Source organism: Oncorhynchus clarkii, chromosome 2 (genome assembly GCF_045791955.1).
Source record: "Oncorhynchus clarkii lewisi isolate Uvic-CL-2024 chromosome 2, UVic_Ocla_1.0, whole genome shotgun sequence".
Taxonomy (NCBI): domain Eukaryota; kingdom Metazoa; phylum Chordata; class Actinopteri; order Salmoniformes; family Salmonidae; genus Oncorhynchus; species Oncorhynchus clarkii.
This window is the reverse complement of record NC_092148.1, coordinates 52,698,581-52,719,329: the sequence shown is the minus strand read 5'-3', so window position 1 is coordinate 52,719,329 and position 20,749 is coordinate 52,698,581. Positions and strand designations below refer to the sequence as shown.

The 20,749-nt window shown below is 40.8% G+C and overlaps 1 protein-coding gene across 1 annotated transcript in view; it reads right to left on the bottom strand.

Moving 5' to 3' along the window:
- LOC139369629 (metabotropic glutamate receptor 8-like) overlaps positions 1-20,749 on the bottom strand; it is a 214,807-nt gene that overhangs the window by 91,936 nt on the left and 102,122 nt on the right. Inside the window, exon 2 of the mRNA XM_071108896.1 lies at positions 10,054-10,270. Within this exon, the coding sequence (XP_070964997.1) occupies positions 10,054-10,270 (217 nt within the window). The remainder of the gene's footprint in view (positions 1-10,053; positions 10,271-20,749) is intronic.

Genomic DNA, 20,749 nt, shown 5'->3' with positions numbered 1-20,749 from the left:
TGCAATAATAATTTAATCAGAGGGCTCAGAGAGAACGGAGTTGTACTATGAGAGAGCCCCTAGAAAGAAATACAGCTGTGCACTTACTTGCGATATGGAGAATCAATTACACTGACTATTGCTATTAGATATGGGCAATCACAACCTTCTCCTATCGTGATTATGTACCCATAACACATTGTGGTATACATCGCCTTCAGAAGGTATTCATACCCTTAGACTTATTGATAATTTTGATTAATTTAAAATTGATTAAATGTATGTTTTTCCCACCTATATACAATATATACCCCATAATCACAGTGAAAAGTGAAAACATGTTTTTTAATAACTGTAGCGTATTTATAAAATACTGAAAATATTCCAAACCTGAGTCGATACTTTGTAGAAGCACCTTTTATCATGATTATAGCTTTGAGTTGTCTTCGGTATGTCTGTATCCGCTTTGCACATCTGGATATGGGGATTTTACCTAATTTTTCCTTGCAGATTCTTCTCAAACTCTGCTAACTTAGATGGGGAGCAGCAGGTTGAACAGCAATCTTCATGTCTTTCCACAGATGTTCAATGGGATTCAAGTCTGGGCATTGGCTGGGCCACTCAACGACTTTCACATTCTTGTTCAAAAGCCATTCCAGCTTTGTTTTGGCTGTAGTATGCTTGGGGTCATTGTAAATTTTCGCCCCATCTCTAAGGTCGTTTGCACTCTGAAGCAAGTTCTCATCAAGGATTTGCCTGTATTTAGGCCTCATTCATTGTTCCCTCTATTCCTACCAGTCTCCCAGCCGCTGTTAGACAGACCTGTGCCTGGTTTTCTCCAGACATAGCGCTTTTCATTCAGGCTATAGAGTAACATTTTTGTCTCATCAGACCACATATTCTTTTGCATTATGATCTTAGTCTTTCACGTGCCTTTTTGCGAACCCTGGGTGTGCTGTCATATGCCTTTTTCTCAGGAGTGGCTTCCATCTGGCCACTGTCCAATAAAGCCCAGATTGGTGAAGTGCTGTATACATTTTTTTCTGGCAAGTTCTCACATCTCAGTCAAATAACCCTGTGGTTATGTCAGAGTGGTCATTGGGTTCTGGGTCACCACCCTGACCAAGGTCCTTCTTGCTCAGATTGATCAGATGGCTAGCTCTAGGCAAATCTGGGTAGCTCCATATTTTTTCAATTTCCCAATGATGGAGACCACTGTGCTCTTGGAAAGTTAACACATACATTATTTTTTATCCTCCCCAGATACACTACATGACCAAAAATATGTAGACACCTTCCAAAATCATGGGCATTAACATGGAGTTTGTCCTCCCTTTGCTGCTATAACAGTTAAATAAAGGTTAAAAAATTAAGAATTTAAATATAAAAAAACCTCCACACTTCTGGGAAGGCTTTCCACTAGATGTTGGAACATTGCTGCTGGGACTTGCTTCCATTCAGCCACAAGAGCATTAGTAAGGTCGGACACTGATGTTGGGCGATTTGGCCTGGCTCGCAGTCAGTGTTCCAATTCATCCAAAAGTTGTTTGTTGGAGTTGATGTCAGGACTCTGTGCAGGCCAGTCATGTTCTTCCCCGATCTCGACAAACCATTTCTGTATGGACCTTGCTTTGTGCACTGGGGTATTGTCATGCTGAAACAGGTAAGGGCTTTTCCCAAACTGTTCCACAAAGTTGGAAACACAGAATCGTCTAGAATGTATGCTGTAGTGCTCAGGTAATGATTAGACTCGCCCTCCCGAGGGAGTACGATGGGACGGCGGCCGGGTGCCAGGGGTTCTTACTTCAGATGGACCTATACCTGGCGACCGTTCGTCCGGCTCCTTCGAGGGGTGAGAGCGTGAACGCCCTCGTCTCCTGCCTCTCAGGTAAAGCCCTGGAGTGGGTCAACGCGGTTTGGAACGATCCTGACTCGGCGAGGGACTTAATATTTCCCTTCACTTGAACTAAGGGGCCTAGCCCGAACCATGAAAAACAGCCCCAGACAATTATTCCTCCTCCACCAAACTTTGCAGTGGGCAATATGCATTTTGTCAGGGAGCGCTCTCCTGGCATCCGACAAACCCAAATTCATCGGACTGCCAGATGGTGAAGCGTTATTCATCACTCCAGAGAACGTGTTTCTACTGCTCCAGAGTCCAATGGCGGTGAGCCTCACGTCACTCCAGTCGACGATTGGCATTGCGCATTGTGATTTTATGTTTGTGTGCAACTGCTCGGCCATGGAAACCCATTTCATGAAGCTCCCAACAAAAAGTTATTGTACTGACGTTGCTTCCACAGGCAGTTTGGAACTCGGTAGTGAGTGTTGCAACAGAGGACAGATGATTTTTACACGCTATGTGCTTCAGCACTCAGCGGCCCCGTTCTGTGAGCTTGTGTGGCCTACCACTCGTGGCTGAGCCGTTGTTACTCCTAGACGTTTCCACTTTACAATGACAGCACTTACTCTTGACTGGGGCAGCTCTATCAGGGCAGAAATCTAACAAACTGATTCGTTGGAAAGGTGGCATCCTATGACGGTGCCACGTTGAAAGTCACTGAGCTCTTTGGTAAGGCTATTCTACTGCCACTGTTTGTCTATGGAGATTCTGTGGCTGTGTGCTCGGTTTTATACACCTGTCAGCAACGGATGTGGCTGAAATAGCCTAATCCACTAATTTGAGGGGATATCCACATACTTTTGGATATATAGTGTACATGCCTCGACACAATACTATCTCAGAGCTCTATGGATAATTCCTTGGACTTCATGTTATTGTTTCTGCTCTGAATTGACTCCAATCAAGTTGTAGCAACATCTCAAGGATGATCAAAGGAAATTGGATGCACCTGAAGTGTCATAGCAATGGGGTGTGAATACTTATGTTCATTTGATATTTATGTACTTTGTTTTCAATATATTTGCAAACATTTTTAAAAAAACATGTTTTTACTTTGACATTGTGAAGGTGTTGTGTATAGATGGGCTCCCCCCCAAAATAAATGTAATCCATTTTTAATTCAGGCTGTAACACAAAACATTTTGAATAAGTCAAGGGTTATGACTCTGAAGACTTACTGAAGGCATAGTATAGCCCACTATTGCCCCCCACCCCCCACACTAAATATGGTTGTAATAAACTAAGTGTTTTCTGTTTTCTTCCTAGACATTTAGCTCTAAATTTAAAAAAGTTTAAGGTAGAAAATATTATGACCCCATCACTGAAAGCTAAGATTCTCAGGAACAAATACAGTGCCTTGCGAAAGTATTCGGCCCCCTTGAACTTTGCGACCTTTTGCCAAATTTCAGGCTTCAAACATAAAGATATAAAACTGTATTTTTTTGTGAAGAATCAACAACAAGTGGGACACAATCATGAAGTGGAACGACATTTATTGGATATTTCAAACTTTTTTAACAAATCAAAAACTGAAAAATTGGGCGTGCAAAATTATTCAGCCCCTTTACTTTCAGTGCAGCAAACTCTCTCCAGAAGTTCAGTGAGGATCTCTGAATGATCCAGTGTTGACCTAAATGACTAATGATGATAAATACAATCCACCTGAAGTTTAAAGCTGGATTTGGATACAAAAAGATTTCCCAAGCTTTAAACATCCCAAGGAGCACTGTGCAAGCGATAATATTGAAATGGAAGGAGTATCAGACCACTGCAAATCTACCAAGACCTGGCCGTCCCTCTAAACTTTCAGCTCATACAAGGAGAAGACTGATCAGAGATGCAGCCAAGAGGCCCATGATCACTCTGGATGAACTGCAGAGATCTACAGCTGAGGTGGGAGACTCTGTCCATAGGACAACAATCAGTCATATATTGCACAAATCTGGCCTTTATGGAAGAGTGGCAAGAAGAAAGCCATTTCTTAAAGATATCCATAAAAAGTGTTGTTTAAAGTTTGCCACAAGCCACCTGGGAGACACACCAAACATGTGGAAGAAGGTGCTCTGGTCAGATGAAACCAAAATTGAACTTTTTGGCAACAATGCAAAACGTTATGTTTGGCGTAAAAGCAACACAGCTGAACACACCATCCCCACTGTCAAACATGGTGGTGGCAGCATCATGGTTTGGGCCTGCTTTTCTTCAGCAGGGACAGAGAAGATGGTTAAAATTGATGGGAAGATGGATGGAGCCAAATACAGGACCATTCTGGAAGAAAACCTGATGGAGTCTGCAAAAGACCTGAGACTGGGACAGGGAGATTTGTCTTCCTACAAGACAATGATCCAAAACATAAAGCAAAATCTACAATGGAATGGTTCAATAATAAACATATCCAGGTGTTAGAATGGCCAAGTTAAAGTCCAGACCGGAATCCAATCGAGAATCTGTGGAAAGAACTGAAAACTGCTGTTCACAAATGCTCTCCATCCAACCTCACTGAGCTCGAGCTGTTTTGCAAGGAGGAATGGGAAAAAATGTCAGTCTCTCGATGTGCAAAACTGATAGAGACATACCCCAAGCGACTTACAGCTGTAATCGCAGCAAAAGGTGGCGCTACAAAGTATTAACTTAATTAAGGGGGCTGAATAATTTTGCACGCCCAATTTTTCAGTTTTTGATTTGTTAAAAAACTTTGAAATATCCAATAAATGTCGTTCCACTTCATGATTGTGTCCCACTAATTGTTGATTCTTCACAAAAAAATACAGTTTTATATCTTTATGTTTGAAGCCTGAAATGTGGCAAAAGGTCGCAAAGTTCAAGGGGGCCAAATACTTTCGCAAGGCACTGTATGTGTCTTCCGTTTCCTTCAAAACCCTTAGAACGGAGTGGACAGGACCAGGCAGTAAATCAGACTGGTGGAAAAAGAACATCAACAATGAGGATCTTTTTTTCTACACAGAATATCATACACAATTATTGCCTGATGTTTTCATTCATGTTTTCTAATACCTTTCTGATACATATTATTACAACATTATTACAAATCAGTCAATTATAATTTTTTTTGCTGAACTGCCATAGCTCCAATTAACATTGGTCATTGATTGCACCCCTTTTTTACTTGTTGGGATCGCCACATTTTTTTTTACATCAAAATGGGGCCATCGGCCAAAAAATGTTTGATAACCACTGCTGTAGTTAGTTAGGTTATACATCACGGGACGGATAGAATTGCAGTCTACTATATTCAGAACTGAATAATAATGTCTTTATTAGCCTAAAAAAAATAGTAATGTAACGGCTTTCTTCTATCTCCTCCTCTGACGAAGAGGTGGAACAAGGATCGGACCAAAATGCAGCGTGTAGATTTTGATCCATGTTTAATAACACAACGTAAACACGAATCAATACAAAAACTACAAAACAATAAACGTAACGAAAACCGAAACAGCCTAATTCTCGTGCTCATAAACACGGACATAAGGACACTAAGGACAATCACCCACGACAAACTCAAAGAATATGGCTGCCTAAATATGGTTCCCAATCAGAGACAACGATAAACACCTGCCTCTGATTGAGAACCACTCCAGACAGCCATAGACTTTGCTAGATCACCCCACTAGCTACAATCCCAATACATACACACCAAAACCCTAAGACAAAACACACCACAATACAAAAACCCCATGCCACACCCTGGCCTGACCCAATACATGAAGATAAACACAAAATACTTCGACTAGGGCGTGACAAGTAAACAGATAACAGATGTCTCTCTTAAAGCTGTGATTGAGAATAGCACTTAGGCGACTTCAGGACAACACGTTTTTAGGCTAGAATATTTGAGAAATAAGATACTGTTCATAACTTTAACTTGTCTTAAAGCTAATATGATATTTATTGAAATAGGCTATAGCAAATAGGAATAGGTAAATGACTCTGAATGTCACTTGTGTGCTGCCCTGCTGTACGCTGCAAGACTCTGGACTCTGGTCTTTGCTGCGTGGCACCAGTCAAGTTCAAATATGCTAAACCTTCGTCTGCCACATCACAATGTCGCCAGCCTCGATGGCTGTCAATCATCGTCGATAGACAATGCTATCATATCACCCAACCCTAATTGCTATATTCATTTATCAACAAAATACGTATTTCACAGACCACTTTTAAATGTTACACACCCCTCCCGTCCGATGTAAAGGATGTCACGCTGCTTGCTAAGCGAGTACCACTTCCTCCCGATTCGTTCCATACCTGGCTCAAACTTGGGACCTTTGCCACACGTGACCACCCTCCTCAAGCGTCTTAGCCAATCGGACCACCTCAAAAAGCTAGCTAATGGGGTGACGCAAGCTGGACACTTAAGGCTGTGGAGTAAGTATCAGACATCCCCCTGTGATACACATGCTTAATTGATCATCTGTGACGGTAAATCTGGGCAGCAGTTGTCTCGTTAAAATTGTGGCGTAATCAACTATTCTGGTGCATAATGTAACAACGTTTTAAACATTTCTAAATATGTTTGGATGGGTGAATGTGGAAGGAAGGGGCTAAACACTTACCGCAGCAGTCTTTCTAAGCAAATAGTCCAAACATCACTGTGCCTTTCACATTAAACAACCGTCTTTGTGTAGCCTATTTCATTTGTCTTGCCAACGTAGTGGTGCAAACAATGTGGCACAGAAGGGGAGTCACAAGAATCTTCACTTGGTCGTGAGGATTCCCGATACCACGCTGTCTTACGGAAACAATGATGTGATGTGATTAGATTGTCAAAGTAGCTAGAATGAGCTGTGGCTCCAAAACTTTTTCAGTCAGACTTCACGCTTGCCATAAAGAGCTGAAATATCTAGCTAATATGTTTTGAATTAAATAACATGAACTTCTGATCTGTAATGATTTGACACTTCGGCAAGTACAAAAGCATACTAGCAGTAGTCCTGCTCAAGTCTACACATTCAGGGTGATGTGATCATCTCACTGGCTTCTTCTCTGGGGAGCTCTCATTGCCTATTTCCATTCTCAAAACTTGTCTTTGCACATCTCACACTACAAGAGCACTGCAGATTTTGTGCCGATAAAATCAAACATGTTTGAAAATATCTGGACGTCTAGGACGTTTCAAAGATGGTATAGGTAGACCTCCGTGCACCCGAGTAGGCAACGAAGTGGGAATTTTGACGCCGATCTCTGTCTGGGACAGCTAAATCGGTGCCGAAATCATGTGGTGTACACCCGGCTTAAGAGAGCGAGAAGAAATGCTCTTAGTGTTTCTTTGTCTTAGACTGTCCTGAATTCTGGCATACAACGACTTGACGCGTGAACTTTCAAGGTGTCCCCTGCTGTTGAAACACTCTAATTTTCTTGCCTGACAGACACGCACCTCAATGTGAGTGTGTTGTTGACTAAACATGTTTTACGAGCCTGAGTTACATTACTCTACACCTCTATTCATTTTTCTCATCGTGAATTTTATAAAAATTTGAATTAATTCTGTGTTTTCTTGGCCTGATGTTTTTGATAGCCGTGTATTTCTCTCTCGGACAAATTGAGAATTTCCTGTCAAGAAGAGACACACAGAAGCCTCACTAGATTAGCTAGCCTAGCTAGCCTGCAGCCTCAAATGGAGGATGCTAACAAACGTTTTCAACGCTGCAGGTGCTGTGTTTATTTTGCTTAATTCCAGGAAAATGTGGACCACCCGGACTTTCAAAATAGCAACTGTTTGCTTGCAGAGGACTACAGGGGTGAAGTGGCTACTCTTAGCAAATAAGTAGCAAACTTACACAAGCTACTGGGGAATCCACACCCGCCTAGTTTTTCTTTCTCTTCTACCCCGCTTTGACCTGGTGGAAGTGTCGCCACTGAGTCGTTCAATTCGTCGGTACTCTGCAGCGATTCCTCCCCAAAGGGATCTCCCCCTTCCCTGGAGAATAGAGTTAGTATATTTTTCCTGGATGACTTGGTGGATGTTCTTGTTCTCAATCCTACCAATCAGCCATGGAGATATATAATTCACGTGGAAGTCTAAAACAGTGACCTCTGGCAACAGGGGCCTCCTTGGCGAAAGTAAGCCCGGACCGGACACATACTAGAAACAGCTTCGCAACCCTGGATCCAGAGGTTCCGGCACCTTCTTCCCTGGGGGCTTCCGATTCGAGATCAGATACGGATGTACCTGTGCCTTCATCTTCTGTTCTGTCTCCAGTGGCTTTTTACCTCAGGTTTACCTCAGGTTCAGATCCTCAGAGCTCCCCCTATCATCGGACCGTGAGGCTGTCTAAGACTCTGCCCATTCATCATCCACGATGGATACTACAGCAAGCTCGGGTCCATCGGGCCATCGAGGGGTTTACAAAGGAACAGCCGGACCTTCTCAGCCATTGCACCAGCTGTCGTCATTGGCAGCTCTATGGTTAGAAGCATCTCGGTTCCTGGGGCAAAAACCCTGTGCTATCCTGGTGCATAAGTATGGGACATTAAAAGGCTGCTTCCGGCTGTTCTATGACAGCTGCTGGGAGCTGAACCTGTCGTAGTCCATGTGAGGTCAAACGGCATTAGGAGGGAAAGCTCGACCTGCTGAAAATGTATTTTAAATAACTGATCCTAGCTCTGAAACATTACAAAAAGCAGCCAATTATGTCAGATCCGATACCATCGTTGGGCAGCGTGTGTGAAAGATTCATCATGCTACTGGCATTACACACCTGGCTAAAATATTACTGTAGCTCTGTTGGAATAACTTTTATAGATAACTTTGGCATCTTCTGGAAACAGAAGATACGCTACAGGAATGATGAGTCCATGCAAATCATCTTGGCTCCTGGACTCGCATTTCAAGGATGCATTGAGACAATGACTTACCAATGACCCAAGCCCACAATAGATAATCCCTACCATTGTGTCGCTGAGTTGCCATAATGCTGCAGCAAATGTACATTATCCCAGGGGCGCTGGAAGTCAAAAAGTACACTACCAGTTAAAAGTTTTAGTACACTTAATTATTCAAGGATTTTTCTTTATTTTTACTATTTTCTACATTGTAGAATAATAGTGAAGACATCAAAACTATGAAAACACATATGGAATCATGTAGTAACCAAACTAGTGTTACACAAATCAAAATATATTTTATATTTCAGATTCTTCAAATAGCCACCCTTTTCCATGGTTTAAAAACAAAACAGATTTTGAGGTCCCAGGCTCTTAAATGAAAAGCTATTTTTCCTATGTAATTCCGTCTCCCAAATTGCAATTCCTATAGCTTCCACTAGATGTCAACAGTCTTTATTCAAGGTTTCAGGCTTGTTTTTTGAAAAACAAGCAAGAAGTTTGAGTTTTGGTTAGGAGAGCACCAGAGCAATATCAGTCTTTCCGCGCATGAGGGAGAGGGCGCATGCTTACTAATTTTGCTTTCCTATTGAACATACTACTTTCTGTATGAAATATTATAGTTTATTAACATTTTAGAGTACCTGAGGATTAAATAGAAACGTTGTTTGACTTTTTTGGATGGAGTTTAGCGGTAGCTTTTGGGACTCCTTTGTCTGCATGTTGAACGGGTGGATTACTGAAATCGATGGCGCCAACTAAACTGACGTTTTGGGATTTAAAGAAGGATTTTATCTAACAAAACGACCATTCATGTTGTAGCTGGGACCCTTGGGATTGAAAACAGAGGAAGATCTTCAAAAGTAAGTGATTTATTTAAACGCTATTTGTGATTTTATGTAGCCTCTGCTGGTTGAAAAATATGATGATGTGGGGCGCCGTCCTCAGACAATCGCATGGTATGCTTTCACCGTAAAGCCTATTGTAAATCGGACAACGCAATAAACAATAATTAAAGCTTTTAAATGATATAAGATACTTGTATGTTCATGAATGTTTAATATTCTGATTATTTATTTGAATTGCGCGCCCTCCAATTTCACCGGATGTTGTCGGCTGGTGTTCCGCTAGCAGGACGCCTACCCGAAGAATAAAAGCCTTGCTGTGTATTAGGAGAGAAACACACTTTTGGATTCAATCACATTTCTTTATCCTGCATCATGGCGTCACAAAGACAGCTCACATTCAGTAGCCATATCTGTAAAAAGTTTCAATAAAAACCTCATTGAGCAGCCATTTTGTGACAGTAAAAAGAGCCCCATCCCACTTACCAGACTCTCTGGAGATCTGGACGAAAGCCTCCACGCCACTTTCACCGTAATTCCCCTCCGAGGCCAGGGTCGACACATAGTTCCAGCCCATCGCCGTTACGATGTCCAGCATGGCCTGAGCTTGGTAGGAGTCCGGTGGCACCACACGGGAGAAGAAGTCGTAGCGTGTGTTGTCACTCAGCTCGGGCGCTGTGGATGCATAGCTGATCTGAGGGATCTGTGCAGACAAGGAAGACATAGTGTAAGTATTTATTGAAAAACTAGTAATTGATCAATTCCACAATGGAAACTACTCCCCAGACATCTACTATATGTTACACATGAGAATAGCAATGGAAAGACAAATCCCTGCGACGTTGTCAGAACATTAAGAACTACCTGACTTAAAACTTAATTTCATCCTGTTTAAGGAGCACATTCACCCCAAAATAACTTAAAAACCAAAGGGAACCACAATTTCACATTTCTCAGCTGGACACAGCGTAATGGAGAAGAGAGGGGAAACTGTAAGGTGGAATTGGACAGACAGACGGACAGTCGGACAGATAGGGAGAACTGGCATAGCCAGGGAAGGTTGGAGAGTGATTGAAGGACTGATTGATTTCACTTCAGTCAAAGGCCAGGGTGCGCGGGCAGGCCCTACAGGCTAGACCCATTGGCATTCAAAGAGAGGGGGAATGGAAGAAAGAAAGACAGACAGGCAAAGGCCTGCCAGCAATACAAATGCCACTCATTGGCTGGCAGCTTGAGCCGATCTCAGCTCATTCACAGACTGCAACAAATTAAACCGGCTGTAAATACAAATGCATCTAGTGGCTTTGACATGATTGAAATCACCTGTAAAATGCCAACGTTCTGTCAGTCCCAGAAGGTTAACCCTTGAACTGGGATTTCAGAGCCATAGGATAACAATAGCTAAATGAATACCAGAGACAATAAGTGATTTACTCTCAACATTGATGAACTTATGCCATTACGTGATTAAGATCTGGGTTGAAACAAATACAATTCGTATTGTCTTTAGTCCTTATATGAACAACTTAATTTCCAGGGACCAAAGAGCCTGCATGTGGTTGTCCTTATCTTCCCATTAGGACATAATTAAAAAAGAGGGACGTTTGTAACCCCTAAAGGTAATATATAGCTTTAATTTATCAGTTAATGAGAGACTCAACCAGAATATACTGTGGCTTCAAAGAACTAGCCCTGTCCGTACACTCTAAAAAATGTTGGGTTGTTCGGATGACCCAAATGTTGGGATGCAGGCATTGGTTCACTTAGTTGGGTTGTTATTTTTAAAAAGAGAAGGTTGGGTTGTTGATGCTGGGTTACTGATGCTGGGTTATTGAGCTATGACCCAGTCGGTCAGATCAGAAGACTAGAGAGGCGTGACTTATTAGGGATGTGGCTTTCAGATAGTTATTTTTGGCCACTCGTGAGATTATATGCAATTCCAATTAATCTGTCCTGTTGTATTGTTATCACATGTTAAGTTTGAACACTTACATTTTTATAGCTATAATGACAATCCAAATGTATTAGTTCCTTAAGAGCCTATGCAAAACCCAACGTTGGGATAGTTACTACTTTGTTACAATATGTAAATATTATCATTATTATTATTATATTAGAATATGTCATGTGCAAAAAAAAATAACGAAAGAAAGTTACAGACATCAGACCCCCAAGACATTCTAAACCTCTCAACATTGCAATAATGGGAGTTTAGCATTTTTGGCGTGGGTATGATATGTGCGACGGTAAATTTCTCACTCATCATTATTCACAATTCATTCAGGATTATCCGTAATCATGTATTTAGTGTTTAGTGTTTAGAAACATATTCCATTCTTATTTACAATAAAAGTGACTCCCTAAATGACACAATACATTATATACCATTCATTTCTATCGGTCACAAAATAATCTGAAACACAACCAAAACAAACAGCAAATGCATCCAACAAAGTCACAAGCTTGATGTAGTCATTGCGTACTATGACTATGGGAACAAATACTGCATTTTTTTATGACATTAATGCACATATAAGTAAATTAGTCCAAAAACTTTTGCTCCCCTAAAATGGGGGAGCTACGTACAAAAAGTATTGTAATTTCTAAATGGTTCACCCGATATGGATGGAAATACCCTCAAATTAAAGGTGACAGTGCCCTTTAACCCGTTAGTCATTGTTTGATTTCAAATCCAAATGCTTCACTGTCCCAATAATTAAGGAGGGCACTGTAGCTGCTCTACTAGTGCCAAAATTTGTTAGCAAATGTAATTAAAAGTTGAACCTATTAATCTATGGCAATGATACTTACAGTGCCTTCAGAAAGTATTCACAACCCTTGACTTTTTCTTATAAATGAATTAAAAATGAAAATCTGAAATGTCTTGAGTCAATAAGTGTTCAACCCCTTTGTTATGGCAAGCCTAAATACGTTCAGGAGTATAAATGTGCTTAAGTCACATAATAAATAGCATGGATTCACTCGGCTTGCAATAATAGTTTATAACATGATTTTAGAATGACTACTTCATCTCTGTACCCCACACATACAATCATCTTTAGGGCCCCTCAGTCGAGCTGTGAATTTCAAACACAGATTCAACCACATAATCACGGAGGTTTTCCAATGCCTCGCCAAGAAGGGCACCTATTGGCAGATGGGTAAAAGTAAAGAAAGCAAACATTGAATATCCCTTTGAACATGGTGAAGTTATTAATTACACTTTGGATGTTGTATCAATACACCCTGTTACTACAAAGCCTCAAATGTTGTGCACAAATCTGTTTACATCCCTATTATTGAGCATTTCTAATTTTCCAAAAGAATCCATCCACCTGACAGGTGTGGTATATCACGAAGCTGATTGAACAGCATGATCATTACACAGGTGCACCTTGTGCTGGAGACAATACAAGGCCACTTCAAAATGTACAGTTTAGACACACAACACAAAGCAACACATTTCTCAAGTTCTGAGGGAGCGTGCAATTGGTATGCTGACTGCAAGAATGTCCACCATTGCTGTTGCCAAATAATTAAATTTGAATTTCTCTACTATAAGCCGTTTTAGAGAATTTAGCAGTACAGCCAACCAGCCTCACAAATGCAGACCACATGTAAACATGCCGGCCCAGGACCTTCACATCCTGCTTCTTCAACTGTGGGATCGTCTGAATCTAGCCACCTGGACAGCTGATGAAACTGTTGGTTTGCACAACCGAAAAATTTCTACAAAGTCAGAAACCGTCTCAGGGAAGCTCATCTGCGTGCTTGTCTTTCTCAGCAGGTTCTTTGACCTGACTGTAGTTCAGCATCATAACCAAATTCAGTGCTCACCAGCACGCTGGAGAAGTGTGCTCTTCACAGATAAATCACCGTTTTTACCTGTACTGGGCAGATGGCAGACAGCGTGTATGGCGTCGTGTGGGTGAGTGGTTTGCTGACGTCAATGTTGTAAACAGAGTACCCCATGTTGGGTGGTGTGGTAATGGTACTATGGACAACAAACACAATTTAATTTTATCGATGGCAATTATAATTGACAGATATACCGTGCCATTCTTCCACTGCCATCACCTCATGTTTCAGCATGATAATGGATAGCTCTATTTCGCAAGGATCTGTACACAACTTCTGGAAGCGGAAAATGTCCCAGTTCTTCCATGGCCTTCATACTCACCAGACATTCCTGTGCTGTTCGTAACTACCCTGGTAGGTTGACTGACAACCTGAACCAGATTGCAGGCACTGGTTACAGTTTGAAGTTTTTTTATTGAGTGGGCAGTGTGATGAAATCACCCACAAAATATACTTCTATACTTCTCTGTTGATATCACATAAAATATCAAGCATTTCACACATATTCTCCAGATATTGACTGTTAGCACTTGATGGTCTATAGCAGTTTCCCACAAGAATGGGCTTTAGGTGATGCTGATGAACCTGTAGCCATATTACTTCAACAGTATTTAACATGAGATGTTTACAGAAATGTGGTTCTGAAAATAGACCGCGACACCGCCCTCGTTGGAATTTCTGTTTTTTTCGGTAGACTTCATAACCATATATTGCTACCACTGTATCATCAAAGGTATTATCGGAGTGCGCTTCAGAGATAAATGTAATCTGTTACAACTAAGTTATTGACTTCTCAAGCATTATTTCTTAGGCTACATATGTTAATAAGGGCAATTTTTTTTGCACTTTTTTAATGCTTTACTGGGAAGCTTATCAGAAGTAGACTTGCTCATGTTATTTATATTGGAGCTAAAAATGCACGGTGAGCTGCACACAGTGGACTTCCTACTAGGGCACACCGCCTCAGTGCTAACAGTGTAACCCTGGTTTATAGGCACATGATTACTGCAAACAATAGCTTTAGGATCGAAAGAGGTATTCAAGGCAGTTAGAGGGACATACATTACATTGTGTCTGCCAACGCCCCTGGGATAATGTACATTAGATGCAGCAGGTCTGTGCCCAAACAATTCAAGCTTCTACTTTTAAAAATTCACCTTTCCAGAAATGTCTCTCACCATTACCGCTTGTTATAGACCGCCCTCAGCCCTCACCTGTGCCCTGAACACCATATGTGAATTGATTGCCCCCCATCTATCTTCAGAGTTCGTACAGTTAGGTGACCGAAACTGGGATATGCTTTACACCCCGGCCGTCCTACAATCTAAGCTAGATAACTTCAATCTCACACAAATTATCAAGGAACCTACACCAGGTACAACCCTAAATCTGTAACCATGGGCACCCTCATAGATATCATCCTGACCAACCTGCCTTCTAAATACACCTCTGCTGTCCTCAACCAGGATCTCAGCGATCACTGCCTCATTGCCTGCATCCGTAATGTTTTACTTTTGTTAAATCATTTATACACATCTTAAATGGCTTTTACAGAATTGGATGTTGTACATAAAAAATTACTTTTATTTATGGTTGTTTTTATTGGTTTTAACAACATGTACTTTTTAACAAACTTAATTGTATTATTCAAATGCTGTCCATTATGCTTTTATGCCGTTTTTATGTGTATAAAAGGATGTGCAAAAATATATGTGCTGTTTTAAAGGAAATTCAACAATAAAACTTTTCCAAAATAAAAAATGTCATATATATTCTGAATCAGAGAGGTGTCTGTCGGGGGCTCTGTAATTGAAGTCATCGTGGACTTCAGTCGGTGCCCACGTCATTTTAGGTAGTTTGATAAATCCTTCAGCATGACAGTCATTCTGGTTGCAGGTTGTAGGTGATTATCCTCACTCTGGCTGGATTCTGATAGGAATTAGTAGCCACTTCACAAACAAGCATATTATGATTTGCAGGTCTGATGTGGCCCATCATCCAGGATTTTCAGCTCACACTGTTGAGGATAACTGGGCCATAATATGATATATGTTCATAAAGGGTTTATTTTTAATTGAAGCACATTCACTTAGGCAGTCTCTTGGTGAAGGCTTCAAGAATGTATATATATTTTTTAATGCAACAACCATCTCTCTCACTAACAAACTCAGTCATGTGTGGGCATCTCTCACATTCGCTCAAAAGGCATGCTGGGAAATATGCAAACACAGCATTACGCCCTACAGTTTTAAAACAACACCCCCAGTGTTTAAAACCTAAACAATGTGTGCTGAATAAACATTTTAATGTGTTTAAAATGTCTTACGGCGATTAAATATTTTCTAGTGTTTACAATCTAAACACCGTGATGCATTTTCATTGACATTTTAAATGCCTTGATGCCTTTTAAAAGGGTTTAGTTACTGTACAGTATGTGTTTAGATCCTGAACACCTGGTTTTACAGTGTATTTAGAAGCTCATTTAAAGCCATAATTCGTAGGCTAAACAGAAGGCCTGCACTGAATGTACCACTCATGCTTTGCAAGACAGAACAAATCTGTTTCGGTTTCCAGTTTACGCACTCTAATGAAAATGTCGTGTCAGCATTGACCACCACCTGCTTCACTAAAATTGAACACTGGTTAATCATTACGTCGGTGACAGGTTGCATGTAATTTCTATTTTCCTAATGGTTGTCAATTTCATCAGCATCACACTGCCATACTAGCCGTAGGTCTACATTTCTCCTTTAAACCCTCCCACCAATGTACATTGTACATTGTGTTTTTCCATTATCCTACACAGACAATTACAGTTATTTTTTATATCTTGCATGGAGTTTTTAAAGCAGTACATAGCTGTGCCAGCGAATTTCACTGTGCAAGAAACAAATAACAGATGTTGGAATGACAGGGGCTGTTATGACATTTTCATCTCAAAACACACCAACGCCTTCATTTTGATCATCATCATCATCATTATATTTTAGAGTCATACTACAACAACAGCAAGCTCGTCATAAGTCTCAGACCTCTTGGCAAAATGCCCAAAACAATGATGGTTAGAGTACTTCCAGTGGATATGTGTTTTTTTTGTTAATTATTGTTTTATTTTGTAATATATATACTGTTTTATTATTTAATTAATGGAATATGTTTTAAATACCCATAAAGTGTGGTTAATTTGAGTACATTTTACTGTTTCAAAAACAAGCTGTTCAGTCCCAACTCGGCTTCAAGCAGCAGTTCTGGGCATTCGGCCTGCCACCCAGTGCTTGGATTGCATTGCCGGTTATTATTACATTGCCTGCTAACGGGTGGGACTGCATCAATGAGATTGCAGGATTTCATCACATGTTTTTAACAGCACGAAGTAAATGGCAGCTAATATGAGCACCCAGGCCTTCTGCAAATGCTCTTTCGGGTACTAAACAGATTGTGCTAAAGAGCAAATTGTAAGGAACCTGTAAATAAACAATCATGACCGTCATTGGGATACTGGGTCCTGATAAACTGGATATCCACATCCATCGACAGTCAAAGGACAGACGGATACACTAGCCAGAACCTTCTTGCAGATCTGGTAGGACAAAAGAATGGCTCTATGCCCAATTCGCCACACTGTTTTTTGTTTCCCCTGAATTTCATCAGATGCTAGCTAGTGGGTAAGCTAGCCACCGGTAGCTTGCTAGCTCACATAAAAATGTCAAGTTTAACTAAAGTTAACTGTCAAGGTTATCATGCGTGCGTGTGATCAAATTAATCACACGCACACACGCACACACACAAACCCCCACCGTTTGTACCATTCACTTCCATATTGATAGTATCCTTCTGGCTGACCAGTGATGGTAATTGATTGAAAAAAGACTCAGGGAGAAAAGCTAATTTGGCATGACATGACATGACAGCCAGGTCTCTTCTTTCTATGTTTTTTAAAAGAAATGTAGCTCTCATGTACTTTCCCTGGCTGTGTATCTCTCTCCTTCCTCTCTCTCTCATTTTCTCCACTATTAGTGTGTTAGAGTTTTGGGAGATTTCTGACAAGGTCTCTTCCTAACCAGATGCTGGCCACAGGAACATTCATAGGTGACATGATCTGATGTGACTTCATTATTCCTACCCTTCTACAGTAGATGACAGTGGCATCCTGGGACCAATCTGACTTCCATTATTTGACCGCTTGACTGCACTTGTAAGGTTACTGTCCCTCCTTGTTATGTTTTTAAGATATTGTTTGTTATGTAAAACTATTCCGCATTGCAACCCAAATACAATGAGCAAAATGCTTTGCATGTTATCGCGCAGTTGAAAGGAGGTAGATGTAAAGGAAACATGTCAAGCATGCAGAATATTGGAAGCAAAACTTTCCATTGGGCTTTATATATCTTCACATTGTTTACTCATTGTGCTTACATGTGGAAATCCCCTGAGGTTACATATACACGGCCTTCAGAAAGTATTCATACCCCTTGACTTAATCCACATTTTGTTGTGTACAGCCTGAATCCAAAATGGATGAAACAGATTTTGTTTCTCACCCATCGACACGCAATACCCCATAACGACGAAGTGAAAACATGTTTTCCTCTGTCCAGTATGTGTGTTATTTTGTGTTATTCTGTGTTATCTTAATCTTTTTTTTTTTATTGGCCATTCTGAGATATGGCTTTTTCATTGCAACTATGCCTAGAAGGCCAATATCCCGGAGTCGTCTCTTCACTGTTGACGTTGAGACTGGTGTTTTGCAGGTAATATTTAATGAAGCTGCCAGTTGAGGACTTGTGAGGCGTCTGTTTCTCAAACTAGGCTCTCTAATGTACTTGTCCTCTTGCTCTGTTGTGCACCGGGGCCTCCCACTCCTCTTTCTATTCTGGTTAGTGCCAGTTGTCGCTGTTATGTGAAGGGAGTAGTACACAGCGTTGTACGAGATCTTCAGTTTCTTGGCAATTTTTCACATGGAATAGCCTTAATTTTTCAGAACAAGAATAGACTGACAAGTTTCAGAAGAAAGTTGTTTGCTTCTGGACATTTTGAGCCTGTAATCGAACCCACAAATGCTGATGCTCCAGATACTCAACTAGTCTAAAGAAGGACCGTTTTTTTGCTTCTTTAATCAGAACAACAGTTTTCAGCTGTGCTAACATAATTGCAAAAGGGTTTTCTAATGATCAATTAGCATTTTAAAATGCTAAACTTGGATTGCTGATAATAGGCCTCTGTATGCCTATGTAGATATTCCATAGAAAATCCGCCGTTTCCAGCTACAATAGTCATTTACGACGTTAACAATGTCTACACTGTATTTCTGATCAATTTCATGTTATTTTAATGGACAAAAATGTGCTTTTCTTACAAAAACAAGGACATTTCTAAGTGACCGCAAACTTTTGAACGGTAGTGTAAGTATTCACACCGAGTCAATACTTTGTAGAAGCTCCTTTGGTGGCGATTACAGCTTTGAGGTGTCTTATGTATGTTTGTTTCAGCTTAGCACATATGGATTTGTGGATTTTCTCCCACTCTTCCTTGCAGACATTCTCAAGCTATCTTAAATTAGATGGGGAGCGGAGGTAAACAGAAATCTTCAAGTCTTTCCACACATTTGCAATGGTATTCAAGTCTGGGCGTTGGCTGGGCCACTCCAGGATTTTCTAATTCTTGTTCTGAAGCCATTCCAAATTTGCTTTGGATGTATACTTGGGGTCATTGTCCTGTTGGAATGTAAATCTTCGCCCCAGTCTAAGGTCCTTTGCACTCTGAAGCAGGTTCTCATCAAGAATTTGCCTGTATTTGGCTCCATTGATTGTTACCTCTATCCTTACCAGTCTTCTAGTCCCTGCTCCTGAAAAACATCCCCATATCATGATACTGCCACCACCATGCTTCATGGTATGGATGATGTTAGACGACTGATAAGCTGTGCCTAGTTCTCTCCAGCCATAGCGCATTCCATTCCGACCAAAGAGTTCATTTTTGTCTCATCAGACCATCGAATCATTTGCCTTATGCTCTAAGAGTGTTTCATGTGCCTTTTTGCAAACTCCAGGCGTGCTGTTATGTGCCTTTTTCTCGGGAGTGGCTTCCGTCTGGCCACTTTCCCATAAAGCCCAGATTGGTGAAGTGCTGTTCTTCTGGCCCAATGTTTTATAACCTTCCCCAGATATTTGCCTCATCAAAATCTCTGAGATCTATGGGCAGTTCCTTGGACTTCTGCCCTGACATGCACTGTCAACTATGGGACCTTATACAATGATTGTATAAAACATTAAGAACACCTTAATATTGAGCTGCACCCCACCTTTAGCACTCAAACAGCCTCACTTCGTCAGGACTGGATGTCCTTTGGGTGGTGGACCATGGGAAACTGTTGAAAAACCCAGCAGTGTTGCAGTTGTTGACACAAACCGGTGCGCCTGGCACCTACTAACATACCCTGTTAAAAGGCAATTCAATATTTTGTCTTGCCCATTCACCCTTTGAATGGCAGACAATCCATGTCTCAAGGCTTAAAAATCCTACTTTAACTCATCTCCTCCCCTTCATCTACACTGATTGAAGTGGATTCAATAATTAATAAGTGACATCAATAAGGGATCATAGCTTTCACCTGGATTCACCTGGTCAGTCTACGTCGTGGAGAGAGCAGGAGCAGGTGGTCTTAATGTTTTGTACACTCAGTGTATAGATGTGTGTTTCTTTCTAAATCGTGTCCAGACAATTGAATTGGCCACAGGTGAACTCCAATCCAGTTGTACTGACATCTCAAGGATGATCAAAGGAAATTGGATGCACCTGAGCTCAATTTGGAGTATCATAGCAAAGGAATATTTATGTAAATTAGATATTTATGGATTTCTTTTCAATACATTTGCTAACGTTTCTAAAAACATGTTTTCACGTTTTCATTATGGACGATTTAATACATTTTGAATTGATTTTGTTGCACAAAATGTGGAGTAAGCCAAAGGGTATGAATACTTTATGAAGGCTCTGTATAAATGAATCTATTGCCGATGTGACCTGGTTCTATCTGCGATACTCCTCTCAGATGTGAATTTTCCCTTGCTTCTCTATGTGAATGTCAGTGTGAGAGACGGAACACATGTACTCTGTTTTTCTGCTTCAATCCAACTCTATTTTCTGATGTTGACAGTATTTCAGAGGTATGTAGACGATACAACTTAAAAACAGGATTACGTCCTGGAAGAAACTCCTCTTCATTTTCTTTATTCTAATTAAGAAATATAAGCTATTCCAATATTTATTGACGATATCAATTCAAATCAAATTATATTAGTCACATGCGCCGAAAACGACACGT